Below are 17648 nucleotides of genomic sequence, written 5' to 3' on the forward strand. Positions count from 1 at the left end.
TTACATGGGTATCTAAAGTAGTCAACTTCATAGAAAAAAGAATGGTTGATACCAGGGTCTGGGGAAGGGAAAGAGTTGTTGTTTAATAGGTATGGAGTTTCAGATTTTCAAGATGAAAAAGTTTTGAAGATCTGTTTCACAACAATGTAAATATACTTAACACTACTGGATAGTGCACTTAAAAATGGATAAGATGGTAAATTTTATGTTACATGTTTTTTACCTAAATAAGTAAATAGATAGATGGTAGATAGATAGATGATAGATGACAAGACTCATTTTTCACTGAGGTCACTATACATACTCTACTTTTCGATATCCAGTCTCAGTTGAAAAAGTGACTTCAGGGAAGGGTGGGTAAGGAACAGAACATGGAGACTTTTAGAAAGAACCATCTATACATTGTCCCACACTTTAGATGGCCCAACTCTGGCGTCTTCAATTGTGCCCCTTCTGTCAGGGCAAGGAAACCCTGGTGGGCAGGCCCACCTGAAGTCTGCATTTACTCTCCACCATGAGATATGTACCTGGGACATTCAGCCTGGGGTGCCCACAGGCAGACCCAGAGGGCCTCCACAGCACGGGGCAAGGCCAAGCATAGAAAGAGAAGGAAGGGTTGGCTGCAGGCCAAGAGCCAGCTGTCCACACACTACCATGTTCTGGTACAGAGAACCTGGCCTTCCAGATTGTGATCAAGGCATATTGCCAAAGTAGAAAGATAAAACATATTTAAGTTTATTAGTTAGATAAGTAACTTTTAAATATGGTATTGGGCTTCAGCTCATATTGTTACCCTGGGTTGCACAAATATTAGGTGTGAACCTGGTGTGAAGAATGGTCAAAGTAATGAAAAAGAAAAGCCTGACAGTGTTTGATGAAAGGAGAGGGTTGGCACTTTCCTTGACAAGGATGGATGGAAGAGGCCCCAGGCCTGACAACACACATATGGGTAATGCATTGCCACATTGTCACATTGTGACATCTAACCATGGTTTTTATGTTGTACATCTGAAACTTATACATTGTTATGTGTTCATCTTATCTCAACCTGAGCAAAGAAAAACATGACAACCCTTTGTGTTTTCTATAAACTTAAATATGTTCCGTATGATGCTGCAGTGCCACAAGTCACGACTGAGAACAGGTGTCTCTCCTCAGTCATTGAGACAAACATTACAGAACGTCTTACTTCTCAGTCAATCATAGTTGTGCAGTCATTCCCCTGATCAAATTCCATAACTGCCTTTTGCAGTGTCCAAGGAGTGTGGCCAGCCTGTAATGGCAGCAGAAAAGAGGGAGGCAAGAAAAGGGGAGAGAAAGCTGATTGATTTATGACACCAATTCAGAAGACATCAAGGTGGTGATGGTATACCCCTGGTTCAATTTCCTGTCATGGCCAGATGTTGGAGTTTACAATGACTTGCATTCCAGAGGTTTTCAGGGAATGGGAGGTTGGGCTAGAGCCAGGGTTCTCAACAGAGGGCGATTTTGCCTCTCCTGGCGACACCTGACAATATCTGAAGACAACTGTGACCATCACAACTGGAGTGGGGAAAGGTGTGTTATTGGCATCTAGTGATTAGAGGCCAGGAATGCTTCTCAGTATCGTACATTGCACAGGACAGCCCCCGAAACAAAGGAAACCCTGGGTAGAGAAAGGGTGATTTGCAAGGGATTTGCTTGCTTTTTCATGGACCCCCTTCTAAACTCTGTGCTCAGGAGAATCACTTAACAAGAATATTGTCAAATACCCATACCTAGACATTTACTTTCTCCTCATTGCTTAAACTGCAGATAAAATTTTGAAAGAGTTACCCCAGATCCCTGGGCATGCAGTAACTCATTCTGGGCACAAGGGGTCCACCCTATATTGTTCTATTGGCAAAGGCAATATTGAACCTGTTTCATTCACCATCCAGCCTAAAAATACATCTGGAAAACAATGCTGAAACTATGCTTTTGGCATTTCTGGGATCAGGAGGGACAGAGAGCATCTCTATCCCCAAGGTGGCTCAACTGTCCCCAGAACTGTGGTCCAGCTATCAGGAAGGGAGGTCCAGGGGCTCTAATTTCCAAGGGCTTTGTGGCCCATAAGTACCCACTTCCTTCCAAGCCTCCTGCCAAAGGCACGTGTGGGACCACGGCTAGAGTTTGCAGAACTGGACACACGTGTGAGGAACAGGCTTTAAGGGAGTCTAGTGAAGCAGTGAAAGAGGAACGGGGCTTGGAATCACAGACAACAGGAATGCAAAAAGGAGAGAGGATGAGCTCAAACACTAGGATGAAGACTAAGAAACCTATGGTGAACAGGCTGAAAGAGGGCAAGGAAAGGAACAGTGGAAATAACCTAGAGAGGAAGAGGGAACGTGTACATCAGGAGAGGAGCTGCTGAGGGTGGGAAGGTGTGACAAAGAAAGTGAGGAGGCAGGAGTGGAAGGAACAGTGTCCTAGGCTGAGGGACCAGCACATGCAAAAGTGTGACAGAGGATGATATAGTGACCAGCTGAGATGCTGGAGGGGAATATCTTGGGCGGTGGTGGTTAGAGGTGGTAAGGTGAAGTCATAGCTTTATGTGAGCTCCCAAATAAAGCTTGAACGGTCCACTCTAGCTGAAGAATTGGAGAGGGGCTTCGAGGGGAGTAGGGCAAGAGACAGGGAAGAAATTAAGTGCCCTGGCCCAAGTTGCAACAGAAGTGAACACCTTCAAGCAATACCTAGAAGGCAGAACTGTTAGGACTTGGTGACTGAATGGACAAGGAAGAAGAAAGAAGGAAGAATGACATCCAGTGTGGTATATATGTACAATGGAATATTAGTCATAAGAATGAAATAATGCCATTTGCAGCAACATGGATGGACCTAGAGATTACCCTACTAAGTGAAGTAAGAGGGAGAAAGACAAGTATCATATGATATCACTTATATGTGGAATCTTTAAAAAAATGATACAAATGAACTTATTCACAAAACAGAAAGACTCACAGACTTAGAAAACAACCTTATGGTTACCAAAGGGCAAAGGTGGCAAGGGGAGGGGTAATTTAGGAGATTGGGATTAACACATACACACTGCTATATATCAAATAGATAATCAACAAGGACCTACTGTATAGCACAGGGAACTCTACTCAATACTCTGTAATAACCTATATGGGAAAATAATATGAAAAAGAATAGATACATGTATATGTATAACTGAATCACTTTGCTGTACACCTGAAACTAACACAACATTGTACATCGACTATACTCCAATATAAAATAAACATTTTTTTAAAAAAGAAATAATGCCATTTGCAGCAACACGGATGGACCCAGAGATTATCATACTAAGTGAAGTAAGTCAGAGAAAGACAAAGATGATATCACTCATTTGTGGAATCTAAAAAATAATACAAATGAACTTATTTACAAAACAGAAACAGACTCACAGACATAGAAAACGAACTTATGGTTACCAAAGGGGAAGTGGGGGGGAGGGATAAATTAGGAGTATGGGATTAACAGAAACACAGTACTATATATAAAATAGATAAACAACAAGGATTTACTGTATGGCACAGGGAGCTATATTCAACATCTTGTAATAACCTATAATGGAAAAGAATATACACACACGTATAACTGAATCACTTTGCTGTACACCTGAAACTAACACAATATTATAAATCAAGTATACTTAAATTTAAAAACTAATACTTTGAAAGTAACACAGAAAATATATATTTTTTCAGAATGCCAGGAGATGTACACTCAAAACTGAGGAAATTCATTATGGAAAATAAATGTTGTTGATCTCATGATAAAAAAAGAAAAGAAAAAAAGAATGACATCTAGGTTTTGGACATGGGCCACTGTTTGGATGGCGGAGCTGTTCACGGAGGTGGGGGACACAGGAGGGGGACAAGGCTGGGGTGAAGTTGCCCATGTTGAGTGCGAGATGCTTGCAGGATCTATCCAGGTGGAGCCACACAAGAAACAGCTGCAGATAGTTATCTAATGCCATGGTTCTCAACCTTCACAGTATATTAGAATCACAGGGAGCCTCAAAACTCACAATACCCAGACTGAGCCCAAGCCAGTTAAATCAAAGACTGTGAGGGAGAGATCCGGTCATGGGTAATTTTTTTTTTTTTTTTTTTTTTTTTTTTGCGGTACGCGGGCCTCTCACTGTTGTGGTCTCTCCCGTTACGGAGCACAGGCTCCGGACGCGCAGGCTCAGCGGCCATGGCTCACGGGCCCAGCCGCTTCGCGGCATATGGGATCTTCCCGGATCAGGGAACGAACCCGTGTCCCCTGCATCGGCAGGCGGACTCTCAACCACTGCGCCACCAGGGAAGCCCCGGTCATGGGTAATTTTTAAAGCTCCCCAGGTGATTCTGTTGCTCTAACTAACGATGTGGTCTTCATTGAAGGGCTAAAGGATATAGAAACTCTCATTCCTATCCTTCATTGGGAAGTCATACTCTGTTCTCTTGGTTTCTACATCTGTAAAGTGGGAGTAATGATTCTTAGGTGCTTCACGGGAACATTGTGAGAAATAATTACCATTTGAAAAAGATTTGAGATCCATGGATGAAAGGCAACAGGGCTCCACTAAGCATTATTTTTACAAGTTTCACTCGCTCCTCTCCTCATGCTCGCATCTGTGACACGTCACGTGGTTCCATATTAGTGAGAGGGTTGGGAGGATTTGAATGGAAGGTCAGGGTAACTGCAGTGAGGGGCTATGCAACAGAGGTAGACCGTTTCCTCGGTGACTCTGACCATTTTCCATGCAAATATAACTCCCAGTGCCACATGGAAACACAAGAAGGCCCATAATTACTTTTGGAAGGAATTACTGTTGGAAGGTTTGGGGTTCTAAAACCAAAAAAAACATGTTTAAGTTTTACTGTGAATTTCAAGGTGCTAAAAAATGTCCAGTGAAGACAGTTCCTTTCCCATAAACACACCTTCAGTGCTCCAAGTGTAGCTTATACAGGGTGAGTGGTTTTCTCTCTGGTTATCCATGGCCCATTTCTCACCATTAGCTCACTAGGACTGTTTACAGAGTCCTTCTAATGACCTAATGCTACAGAGTCCCTGACTATATTTTCAAGGCCACAAATCACACCCCCACTCTCCCTGCCATCGAAAACATTCTGACCTCCAACTGCCAGCACGTGATGCAAGACAAGATAAACATAACTGCTTTCGAGCTTCCTTAGTTGTTTTTTTTCTTTTAGTGCTAACCATGTATATGTGGATGTTAGGCCCAAAGAGTGGAAATATCTGAGCTGGCATGAAGAAAGGCCACTATTCTTTAGGTCACTGAGTGCAGATAAGAGCTCAAACCTAAAGGATTATGACCAGAAAAAGAATGAGACAAAGATATAATTAAGGCTCAGAACACAATTCCTCAAATAGCTATTGTCCAGTAATTTCAAGGCCTGTCTCCCAGCCTCTTGGAGAGAAAATGTTCAGATGGCTCTGAGCTTATCTGCAGGGTGGCTAGTTGTGTCCAATAAATGAGGAGCTGCTTTGCTCCCCCACTGACCTCTTGTGTTCCACCAGGGGCCTTGCAAAAGCCCTCCCTACTTTGCAACATTTCACAACTGAAAAAAACCAAAACAAACCAAAGGGAAGTTTGTCTGACAGATTTGAACCGTTTTATTCAAACATCCATTGTGTACAGTCTCAGAGCTGGAAGAGATCTCGGAGTTACTGAGTCTGGCCCCCTCCTTTTATAAATGAAGAAACTGAGGACAAGAAAGAGGATGTGCCTTGTCCAACCACAAGGCTTTTTAGAGTCTCCTGGGTCTCAGATGGTTCTCTATTACCTTTGAACTTTCTGAAAGTTAGTTACTCCAGCTAGGGAATCACTAGTATATGTCTTTTTAAATTTCAACCCTAATGCTCTAATCTCAGATAAGGGATAGCTTTTGCATTCAATTTCACATATTTTTCTCTATGGGAAATGAACCGCACCCAACAATTCCACTCCCTGCAATCCAGCCCATCACCAACAACAATTAGAAGCTGTGAAGGAGGCTGAGGAATTTTAGTCTACTTTGCCCTTAGGCAGATTGACTCCAAAATAATCCTAATCAGATGAACACATTTTTCAATCTGATGAAAATGTGGTATTTTCCCTCAGGAAACTCTGCTGCTATCTGTGCTTTTTGTTTATTGAAACAATGTCCCCCACCACCCCCTCCGCACAACAGCCACAGAGCATGAACTTCCAGTCTCTTTCCAGAGGTTAGCTGGATCCATTCTGTAGGAAGAAATTGACTTCCCTTGTGAATTTCAAGATGGACAGGGCTGCAAGCTCTGGCTGTGGTTTTGTGCATAGCATAGCTATGATTCTGGTTCTCCCCTCATGATGTTAGACTAAATTATCTCCCCAGTCCAGTTGTTCCCATTTAGCTGAGGGAGTCACAGCCATCACAGGATCTGAGGACTCAAGAGACCGTTTAGACCAGCCCTCCATCAAAAAGTCATTTCTTTGCCCTATCTAAAAACATCTCCCCAGGCAAAGCTTGCAGGACCTCCCTTGGAAACGCATTCTTCCATCTAACCCCAGTTTTTCTAAGTCCTTCGCGAAGGACTTAAAAAGAATTATTTTTATCCTAAGTTGAAAGAAAGACCTTCCAAACGTTATGCCACTTACTTTGATGTAGGGGTGTTTTGCACAGGTTGTGCCCCACACATGGGAACAACGCTCCTCTTTTCTGTGTTCGTAGAATTCAGGGTCTCGTAAGATAGCCACCTTCCGTCCTCCGTGTGTCAGGACAAACTCGCTGCACCCTTGCAGCCGTGTCTTATCATCCGCGGAGACGGGCAGCACGACGGGGATGCTCATGTTAATCACTCCGTCTGTGGAAAGTGCCATTTGATGCATGAATGTGGGATACAAGATGTGGGCTCCTTTAAAGAGGAGTCAAACGTGCACAATGTCTCTTCCAGACATTTCCTGCAAAAGGCATTAAGACCTAACTCTAACATGGTTATGTTGGCTACACTAGTTTCTCTAGCGTCTGTGATAAATCCTTTGAGAAGAGGCTTCTCAAAGCAAAAGATGGAGCGTTTGTGAAAAATGGGCTGTTTCAAATTGTAGGGGTGGCTTCAGTAACTGATTTCGGGGTGGCTCCCGAGGGGGTGGCTCCCTTCGGAGTTCTTTTTAAAATTTGGTCCTGACCTCAACACACTAGGAAGCTTAAAGCCTTTAAAAATCCAACTAGATAAAATAAAGGTTGGCAATGCCCTGCATATCTGCGAATTCCACACCGGCAAATTCAACCGCCTCGTGGATAGCAAACCTTATACAGGATCCACCTTTGGTTGAATCGTGGATGAGGAACCCGCAGATGCAGAGGTTGGACTGTGGGGCTGGAGCGTCCACAGATTTCGGTGTCTGCATTGGGTCCTGGAACCAACCCCCCTCAGATTGGGAGGGATGACTGATTTCTTAGTGAAGCCAGATAATGTAAAAGAAATCACACAGCTGTTTCTCCCCTTTTGTAATGGTGCCCTAACATTCTAGCAAATATGTCAGGCTTTCAGTTGTACTTACAGTGAGAAAATGGGGGCACAGAATTAAGTGTATAACATTAAAGAATATCAGGGAGATTTGGGGGGAGTTGCCAAGTTCAAGACTCAGAAGGGAATGAAAGGAAAGTGAGTAAAAACAACATTCAATTTGTTACCCAATTTAAGCTCGTACTGCTTGCCGCTCCACCGGCCAATAAATGGAGAAATGAGTTGCCGGGAGAAGGAATAGCAACTTTATTTGGAAAGCCAGCAGACCGGGAAGCTGGTAGATTCGTGTCCCAAAGAACCACCTTCCCTGAAGTCAGGCTTCTTTTATACTAAAAGGGGAGGGGATAAAGTCAAACATTTTCTGGTTCCCGTCAGACTCTGAGGGGATGTTAATTTCTTCCTCCCTGCGGTCATTCACAGGTGGGCTTAGTCAGGATGTTTTCTGTGAGCTAAACAAAGGTCTTTTAGCTTAAACTTCATCACATGAGAGGCAGGGTTCCCAGAGATGGGCCATTATGTATAATTTAAGCTTATAGGCAACATCCCTTTAGGGATTAACTTGTAAAAGCAATAGAATAAAAAGGTTAAAGTAAAAGAAACAGATCCAATGTGGAGTAAAATTTGTTCTTCCTTATTACAAACTCAGGATTTCCAAAAGAGGAAGCAAATGCTGTTATTTATGGATTGGAGAAAATGTACCATAGATTAATGAAGTCTTTTAAATCTAACTCAAAATCCAACATTTAGACCACTTCTGATAGAGTTAAAGGTCTGAGATCTGAGTTCTGTTTCTTTGGGGCATCATACTCCCCCATTAGCTATGAAACAAAAGTCTACAGGCATATCACTTTGCACATTTAAAATACTCTCCAAAAGTTACTAGGACATAAAGAATGTCACAGGATATACACAGCAACTTCCAGCAATAAAGAAATCCCATCCGTCATAAAATCCTGCAACCTGCTCTGGGAGCCTCGTAAGCAACAAGGAAGATACTGTACACAGAAGGTATGAGTTTCCTCACTCAAGTAACTCCTTTGTTTCAAAGTTCACAGACAATAAGAGTAGTCCAAGCAAGCCCTGTGCAGAGAGCACTAAACTCAAAGCCAAGCGATCTCCTATTTACTACCTGTGTCACTCACCTTCTCTGTCCTCAGTTTCTCCACTTGGAAAATGGGATCATAAATAATATGTATATCCCTGGGTTGCTGGGAAGAGGCTTTCTGTGAATAGCATGACCACACTGCTTACAAAGAGTGCCTTGAGTGCCTTGACCAAAATAAAGTAAAACAAGATGCAAAGCAAAAGGTGGGTTGGGTGCTGGTGGAAACCCAGCTCTGCCTGCAACGTGCTTGCGGTGCTGCCTTCCATCAATTACTCTGGGTTGAAATCCAAAGAATACTCCACTTGCTCGTTGCCATCGCCTCCTTTGGTCCACTAGGTTCCAGCCCAGCCTAGCATCTGATCCACCTTCATCTTGGCCTTGAGTGAAAATCCCAACTAAGGAAACAGCACTACCTGACAGGTTGTCAAGAGACTAATCTGTGGGATGTTGTGGAAGGGAGTTCTACCGAGTAACAGTGCCAGCTGATCTCATACACCTGTAGCTACAACTCCACACAGGTAAAAGCAGATTTACTGGGGTTTCCCTATCATCTTAATCAACTTTTCTAATACATAAAATTATCCTACAATTTAACTCTGTGCTGAAATAGCCTCCATAGCTTTAAACATTGACTCGGGCTTTCGGCCTTTTTCCATCATGTGCTTCAGCTCTGGTGGGAACCACCCTGATTATTTTACTGCAGTATAACTCATTTTGGAAAAGAGTATCGTAGTTTTTTAGCCACAGTTAGTCCAACACTTAACTTCATGTTTAATTGAATAATCTTGCTTTTGCTTTAAATAATTTTCAAGCTTGTTGTTTTAACCTTGTAGATATGCTTATCATTTGTTTGGGACAATTTCTGGGCAAAAACAAATACTTTATATCGCTTAATTCATCTTTTTCAAGGAAAAACAGCAATGATGAAAACAATACTCAAGATAAATGATATCTTCAGAATTTTACCTTTTTCTTCCGGTACAGTGCAGAATTTTAGAATTGCAGCCAGTACATGTTTATTCCCAGTTTTATAACTATCAATTGTCATAGCTTGAAATTAAATTCATGCATAATTACTCATCACAAACGAAGTACAATCATCCACAATCCAACCAGGTGCATCCACTTTAAATTGTATCTAAAATTGATTTATCCTTCATCAATTAAAAATGTTTTATAAATGCAATAGAAAAAAATTTCCAGATTTGTGAAACAAAATGAGGACCGACCTCAGTAGAAGTAATTAACAGAAAGGATCATAAATTTTTAAAATCTCAGGAACAAAATGTGCAACAGAAATTCAGAAACAAGTTTAATTTGTCAGCCAAATAAAACATTATAAACAACAGCTGCATCTGATCCAGAAATTTCCTGTTACTTGGACTCCTATCAACAGAAGAATGCAGCATTATTCTGTTATAACTGGTTGGATCATGAACTGTTAGCGATTCCAACTGGTTCATTTAGATTTTTTTTTTCTAGTTATGTCCTTACCATTTCTAGTTAATATAACATATCCAATTATAATAATTTAACTACTTATAAAGTTAAAGTACATACCAGGAAGGAACATGCCTAGAGAAATACAAACAAAATTAAGAAACATATTGTTTTCAACTTTCCACCAAAATAATAGTAAAGCAACAATGACAAGGAACAAACTCCTACTATGAAGCTTCATACATACAACATACAAAGATACTGAGCTTTTTGTTACTGTAAAAATAGAGCATACGTGACAGCAAAAAGCTGGTGAAACCAGAATTTGTATTGAATAATGTCCAATACAATCCAAAAGCATTTTTAAATAATTATGTTTTTATTTACTTATTTATTTTTTTGCGGTACACGGGCCTCTCACTGTTGTGGCCTCTCCCGTTGTGGAGCACAGGCTCCGGACGCACAGGCTCAGTGGCCATGGCTCACGGGCCCAGCCACTCAGCAGCATGTGGCATCTTCTCGGACCGGGGCACGAACCCGTGTCCCCTGCATCGGCAGGCAGACTCTCAACCACTGCGCCACCAGGGAAGCCCAATAATTATGTTTTTAAATAATTATAACATATGTCAATAGCCCCTCCAACTTAAGCAAGAAGTTCTCTTACAAATATGTGATGTTATAACTACTGTCAGATGATTCCAAACCAGGCTTTGGGAGGTATACAGGCAAACTGCTTTAGAACGTCCTAGAATTCCAGATGTTTACAGGACATGAGAGTATGCCCAGTCCCAGGATAACCGGGATTTGAATCCAGGCTTCGAGGGAGTTATTTAACCTTCCCAATACTTATTTCCTCATATGGACAAAATACCTTCACAGTGGTGTTATCTGGATTAAATGTGATGTCCTATGTCAAGCACCAGGGTCAGAACACATTATGTGCTGAATAAATGCTGGCAGTATATAGAAAAGCTCTCAAGCCCTGACTTGGAAAGTCAGAGCCGCAGAAGTCTTGCCATTAAATGATCAGGTCTCACAAGGCTGCTATGTCTTAACCCTACTTGGATGCCACCAGTCAAGAACATAAGCTCGAGGTTCCATTTTTAAATTTAGATGTGACATTTATCTTTGGAGAATCTATGACAGCCCCCCCCCAAACTATATCCAGTGAGAAATAAAATAATACACTGACATGAAAATAGACCCTTGAGTAACATAGGGAGTAACTCATACTATATAATCATCAAAAACACTAAAAAATGATTTTTTATTTTGCTTTTGGACTAAGTAGACTGAGCTAATTTTTTTTTTTTTTTACTATAGGGGGAAATAGTGAACCTTTGAGAAAATTAAAACCAACAAAATACTTTTGGGAGACAGGGTCAGAATAGAAACAATTTTACCTGCAGATTGTAGGTGATCAAGATATGTGCAATTGTTTAATGGTATATGAAAATGGCCACATGTCTATGGCTACAAAAATTATTTCAAATTTTCAATGGTGGTGACTCAAACTTTCATAAATTGGTTAAAATTAAATGATATCCATACAAATGATACCTTGCCCAACCTTCTGATACAGAGAGACATCATTTTTGGAATTTAACCGTGTCTACTCAGTCCAAAAGACATCGAGCCAAGCTCTGTCATGAGACTGTCATGGTGTGGTAGAGGGCAGTGTTTCAACCAGCTTTCCCTAGACACCCTCAAGGTTGCTGTCCAGGTGGGAGAAAGACTGAGCCCACTTCTTCCAAAGGAGCAGTTCCATTTTTATCTGTTGTATATATTGCCTCAGATTTCACTGAAATAGTTATGACTTGAAAAAAAAAAGTTTTGACAACCACTGATGTGGCGGGAAAACCCCTCTGGACTAGAGTTCAGAAGATGAACTGCACTGCCTGTCCCAGCAAGCTCGTATTATCTCCAGCAGCTAGAACAAACCCTGACATCTGAGGACACTCAATAAATATTTATTGGCTAGCTGATGAACATCTTATCTGTGCTACTTCCAAACGGATGTGACTAGAGATAAGCTTCTTGGTCTGTTCAAGACTTTGAAGTCCTTTTAATTTTATGCAGTGAGGGGGTTGTTAATATATGGAACATTTACTATTGGACCAGCTACTGTATTCTTTTAAACATTCAACATCCCATTGAGGTAGGTACTATTATTAACATCCCTATTTTACAGATGAGGAAACTGAGGCCCAGAGAGTTTAAGTAATTTGCCCTGAACCCAGATAGTTTGGCTCCACAGCTCACTCTTATCCACTATGATATTCGGCCTCGACTTAGGTAGAGGTGTGCAGCATATTACATCCCTGGTATGTATTTTTAATAATTGACTTACATAGGAATTAAAGAGGCTTCTTGAGGGTATGGGGAGTTTTGAAACCTAACTACAACTGGGGTTGCTTTACGCCCCATTCCCCAGGCAGAGGCACAAACCTAGAACATGAACATCTTTCTCAGGAAAGAACATCTGATTTGATTTTTCTACCTAGAAGGTTTGGAGCCCTGCTCCGTATTACAAATTCCCTCCCCCACTTATCAGTATTCCCCAAGATCTTGAAATAAATAAGTTCTATTTGATAAGGTCAAGACAGTTCTAGGAAGGAAATGATCAGAGAAGGATCCGGAAGTTTTCTGAATGAGACATCATTCCAACCTTGACAGGAGCAGTTCTCTAAGAGCCATTCAGCTTCTGCCCAGAAAGCTGCCTTAACACCCCGTATTAAAGTTTAGTGGATGAAGCCATCCTAATATATTTCACGTATGAGCATGAATATCAACCCTTTATTATCCACCAAGGAAAGCAGCTGCTGCAGTAATGTTTGCTGGAGGATGGGAGGCATCCTGCAAGTCAGCAATGAGTGCTGAGTCCATCCTGGCTTCCCCAGGATGGTCCAAGCAGCTGCCAGTGGTGCTTCTGACTGTCCACTGCCTTATGAATATCACGGCCAGCAAAGGGCAGGTGGAGGTGAAAAAGACTTAACCTTCTCTTGGCTTTGTGTGCAAGTCAAACCTTTATTTTTTGGTTCCTTAGCTTTAGATAATCAATAATCCTTTGAGGATAACCAAAAAAAATCCTAAAAATGGAAGCTTATACATAACTGGACACACCATAAATAATCTAAATAGTTTCACAATAGGATTTACGAACCAAGGATTAGCATTTCTTGTTCCTGTGAAAACTTCTGAGAAATATTTTTTTCTTTAATAATAAAGAGTAACAAACAAACGAAAAAACAAAAACCCATACCGTCTAGCAGGGTGCCAAAGTGTATAACCTGCAAGTACTCCTTTTCCCGCATAAAACCTTTGAGGGGAGTGGCCCAGCCTTCACTCAAAACTTGGACCCACTGAAGATCCAGCTGCAAAACACAAAAAAGCAGGTGAACATTTCCATAAGCTCCGTTTTCCAGCCATCTGGCCCCAGGGCAGTCCTTTCTTATTCAGTTGACAGGAGAATGAAGGCAGAACCTTTTATGATTTAAGCATTCCCATATGTAATGCTGACCCATGATCTAGGGGGGCTGGAGAAGTTTGAGTCTAGAACTTTCTGTGGGAGAGTGGTGAAAAGATTTCAAACTGGGATGATTTCTTTGAACACTTTAGGCTCTATCTATCCTTACAATGTGCACCTGTGTTGAAGATTCACCGTTCATTCTTTTTTCCACAAAAATTCTGGTTTGGCTACATTTTTTTCACCAAATGTGCTAGTTATTTGACTGAACTGAGCAAACAATTGACACTAAGATAAATGTCCAGGGACTTCCCTGGTGGCACAGAGGTTAAGATCCGCCTGCAAATGCAGGGGACACAGGTTCGCGCCCTGGTCTGGGAAGATCCCACATGCTGCAGAGCAACTAAGCCCATGCGCCACAACTACTGAGCCTGCGCCCTAGAGCCCGCAAGCCACAACTACTGAGCCCGTGTGCCACAACTACTGAAGCCTGCGCCCTAGAGCCCGTGAGCCACAACTACTGAGCCCGCGTGCCACAACTACTGAAGCCTGTGCGCCTAGAGCCTGTGCTCCGCAACAAGAGAAGCCACCGCAATGAGAAGCTCGCGCACCCAAACGAAGAGTAGCCCCGGCTCACTGCAACTAGAGAAAACCCGCGTGCAGCAACAAAGACCCAATGCAGCCAAAAATAAACAATAAATAAATTAATTTTTTTAAAAAAAGACAAATGTCTAAAATTCTTAGCGTGATACTGACAGGCCTACGAGCTCTGGCCCCAGGGCCTCATACAGGGATGTCCACCTGGCACCACTCCCCACCTGGGGGCCTAGTCACCAACAGTGCCAGACAGTGTGCAGTCTGAACACACACGTGGTTTCAAGCCCATCCTCCCCTCTACCTGAAAACCCTGTTTATCATTTAAAATCCAGTTCAAAAAATAAAAATAAAAAAATAACCCCGCCCAAAATAAATAAATAGATATAAATAAAAATAAAACCCAGCTCATGGGCCACTGCTCTGAAATCTTTCCTGTCACCCCTAGGATCAAGAGAATTAATCATTAGATTCTTTGAAGTTCTTCTGTACCTTGCAGACCATTTTGTTATTGGAACTATTATTCCGCACTGTAATTATGATTATGTGTTTCTCACCTGCCTGGAGCATTGGAAAACTCAGAATTTATTGTGTTTATAAATTCGTCATGACTTACTAAAGCCTGGGGTCTTCATGAGCTGAAGGACATTCCCAATGTACTCTGCCTCTTAAAAAAATGTCCAGGGCTTCCCTGGTGGCGCAGTGGTTAAGAGTCCGCCTGCCGATGCAGGGGACATGGGTTCAGTGCCCCGGTCCGGGAAGATCCCACATGCCGCGGAGTGGCTGGGCCCGTGAGCCATGGCCGCTGAGCCTGCGCATCCAGAGCCTGTGCTCCGCAACGGGAGAGGCTGCAACAGTGAGAGGCCCACGTACCGCAAAAAAAAGAAAGAAAAAAAAAATGTCCAAGGTTTTAATGGATACCAAAAGGTTACCAGTGAAGACTTGATCACCTTATATGAACCAACTAACACTAACCAGTAAACAGGCCAAGGTATCTGCAGGGCTATTTGCTGGGATTGCATCTTAACATCTTCTAGGTTGCAAAATCAATGCAACCACAGCTCCCTCTCCTCAGACTGAACTCTCCCTGATGAGGGAAGAGTGGGATGTGCAGAGTAGGAAAAAGATCAAGGCATTCATGTCACTTTAGATCAGGGTTGCTTCTTGTTTTCTTCAAATTCCTTCTCAATGGTCCAAGAAACACCTGTATTCTGGACAAACTATTTTCTCGGCACCTGCCAACAAATAATTACTGTCTAATGCTTGAGCGCCGGCATCACTGAAGGTATAATGACAACCATATAAAACTGTCCTCTGCAAATACAGAAGTTACGTTCCCAGTCTGCCTCGGTACATGGCATTGGTCAGCTGCCTGGGGCAACACTTGATGAGAGATTTTCTTGAAGAAGAGGTAAAAAAAAAATTGGCAGAATGAAGTGTTTTTCTTTATAGGCATTGCATTTTCCTTATGTCTACCTTCCTAATTAATTAAGAGTAACTGTAAATGGGTTATAATGACTGACATTAAGCCTAAGTCTCCATTAGCCAGTGGGCACCATCTTACCTTGGTAATTGATAACGAAGGGAGCACTTCGGCCTCAGCTCGGACTTGGTCGAGTTTGTTTTCCGGCACAAACAGTTCGTGGATGCCTTTGATTATAGTGTGGGGTACAATGTTCTGAAATGAAGCAGACTTGGTAACAGTTTGGAATGAAAACTATAAAAAGAACACTTCAGTAAACAGATGATCTTTTATGACTGTATAAAACTATTAAAAAAAAAAAAAAAAGACGTTCAGTCCGCCCACCTGCTCCTGTAGAAGTTCCACCACCTGCTGCACACAGTCGCTCACCGAGGACAAGTTGGTTTTAAGCACAAGCTCAGGAGTTTCAGGTTTCTCATAATCGGAATCAATACCCGTAAACCCTGCAAGGCAGAAGGCTGAAAATCACATCTGCACCAACAGAACAATCTTTTTACTCACTAAGACATAACACATGTTGCAATAATGTTTTCAACTGCTGTATTCAGATTAAAACAGAAAAGGTCAAACAGCTATCCTTGCCCTCTAGCCATAGATAAGAACATATACAGCTGTGGTTTCAATACAGAAAGTCCCGATTATCAACAAAATCTGTCTGAGTCCAAGCCCTCTGCAGCTGATTAGAATGGAAAAGGAAAACAGGAGGAAAACTGAAAGATTCCTCCTACACACATACACATATCCATTTTAGTTCTCTAAACTTGATTGCTGTGGCTGGGGTGATAGTTCTTGAAAAATACAAGCCCACCTTTTAACTAGCCCATGGACATTTTGAAGATATTACGGTTTGATAAAAAGTTGTGTGCACTATATGCAATTTTGGAAAACGGTTTTTGAAACTTCAGACAGATTTCTGGGCACAGACTAATAAGAATTGGTGGCACAAGTAAGTGGCAAAGATACCGCTGAACTGGCTCTCCTACCTTTGATCTCCCCAGCTCGGGCCCGTTTGTAGAGACCTTTTACATCTCTGCTTTCACAAATGTTTAGAGGCGCATCTACAAATATCTCAAAGAATGGCAGTCCTGCAGATTCATGGATTTTGCGGGCATTCTCACGATCCTGGAAAATAATTACCTTTAAGAATGTAAGAAGAGGGACTTCCCTGGTGGTGCAGTGGTTAAGAATCCGCCTGCCAATGCAGGGGACACAGGTTCGAGCCCTGGTCTGGGAAGACTCCACATGCCGCAGAGCAACTAAGCCCGTGCGCCACAACTACTGAGCCTGTGCCCTAGAGTCCATGAGCCACAACTACTGAGCCCACGTGCCACAACTACTGACGCCCACGTGCCTAGAGCCCACGCTCCCAACAAGAGAAGCCACCACAATGAGAAGCCCGTGCACCACAACAAAGAGTAGCCCCCGCTCACTGCAACTAGAGAAAACCCATGTGCAGTAACGAAGAACCAACGCAGCCAAAAATAAATTTAAAAGAAAAGAAAAAAAAAAAACTTGGCAAAAAAAAAAAAAAAAGAATGTAAGAAGAGGTTTCATAGTGAAATTCTTCATCACAAAATACTGTGTGCTCTGGTGTTCCATGACCTTAAGATAACACTGGGGTTTGAGCTCTTCAGAGATGTCAGGAAACTAGCCCTTTAGAGAAACTCCAGAAATTTCACTCTAGTAAACAACTCTCCCAAGTACTTTCCAAAAAAAAAAAAAGCAAACAAACAAACAAACGAAAATGGGAAAGAATCCCAACTAAAAGACAGGGCTGGCAATATGACAGCATTTCATTCAAAGGATGTGTTCAAAGTACATGGTGTCTTATATGTAATTCACAGAAATTTCCTGTTTTAAAACAAGAGGAGTAACTCTCCACCTCGTTGATTTCAACGTTAAACACACATAACCTGATGCATTGGCGATGAACTGCTGTTTTCTTTAGTAAGCTAAAGCCTCTGACTTTCTGGAGAAATACCGGCTTAGCCAAAATGTTCGTTCGGGCTTTTTGGTTAAAACCCGAAGGAACTTTT

The 17648-nt window shown here is 42.0% G+C and overlaps 1 protein-coding gene and 1 non-coding gene across 7 annotated transcripts in view; one reads left to right on the plus strand and one right to left on the minus strand.

Moving 5' to 3' along the window:
* PAPSS2 (3'-phosphoadenosine 5'-phosphosulfate synthase 2) overlaps positions 1–17648 on the minus strand; it is a 79696-nt gene that overhangs the window by 6822 nt on the left and 55226 nt on the right. Inside the window, exons 4-10 of one of the 6 annotated variants that reach the window (XM_060034532.1) lie at positions 16596–16749; positions 15937–16055; positions 15694–15807; positions 13332–13443; positions 10190–10204; positions 6656–6861; positions 5–58 (exon numbers count right to left, since the gene is read on the minus strand). In XM_060034532.1, coding sequence (XP_059890515.1) covers positions 5–58; positions 6656–6861; positions 10190–10204; positions 13332–13443; positions 15694–15807; positions 15937–16055; positions 16596–16749 — 774 coding nt within the window. The remainder of the gene's footprint in view (positions 1–4; positions 59–6655; positions 6862–10189; positions 10205–13331; positions 13444–15693; positions 15808–15936; positions 16056–16595; positions 16750–17648) is intronic. The other 5 variants (XM_060034533.1, XM_060034534.1, XM_060034535.1 and 2 more) reach the window with 5 other exon arrangements.
* On the plus strand, positions 868–998 carry LOC132440128 (U6atac minor spliceosomal RNA). Its single transcript, XR_009522532.1, has one exon. It is a non-coding gene; the product is annotated as a U6atac minor spliceosomal RNA (small nuclear RNA).

This window comes from Delphinus delphis, chromosome 16 (assembly GCF_949987515.2).
Source record: "Delphinus delphis chromosome 16, mDelDel1.2, whole genome shotgun sequence".
NCBI lineage: Eukaryota > Metazoa > Chordata > Mammalia > Artiodactyla > Delphinidae > Delphinus > Delphinus delphis.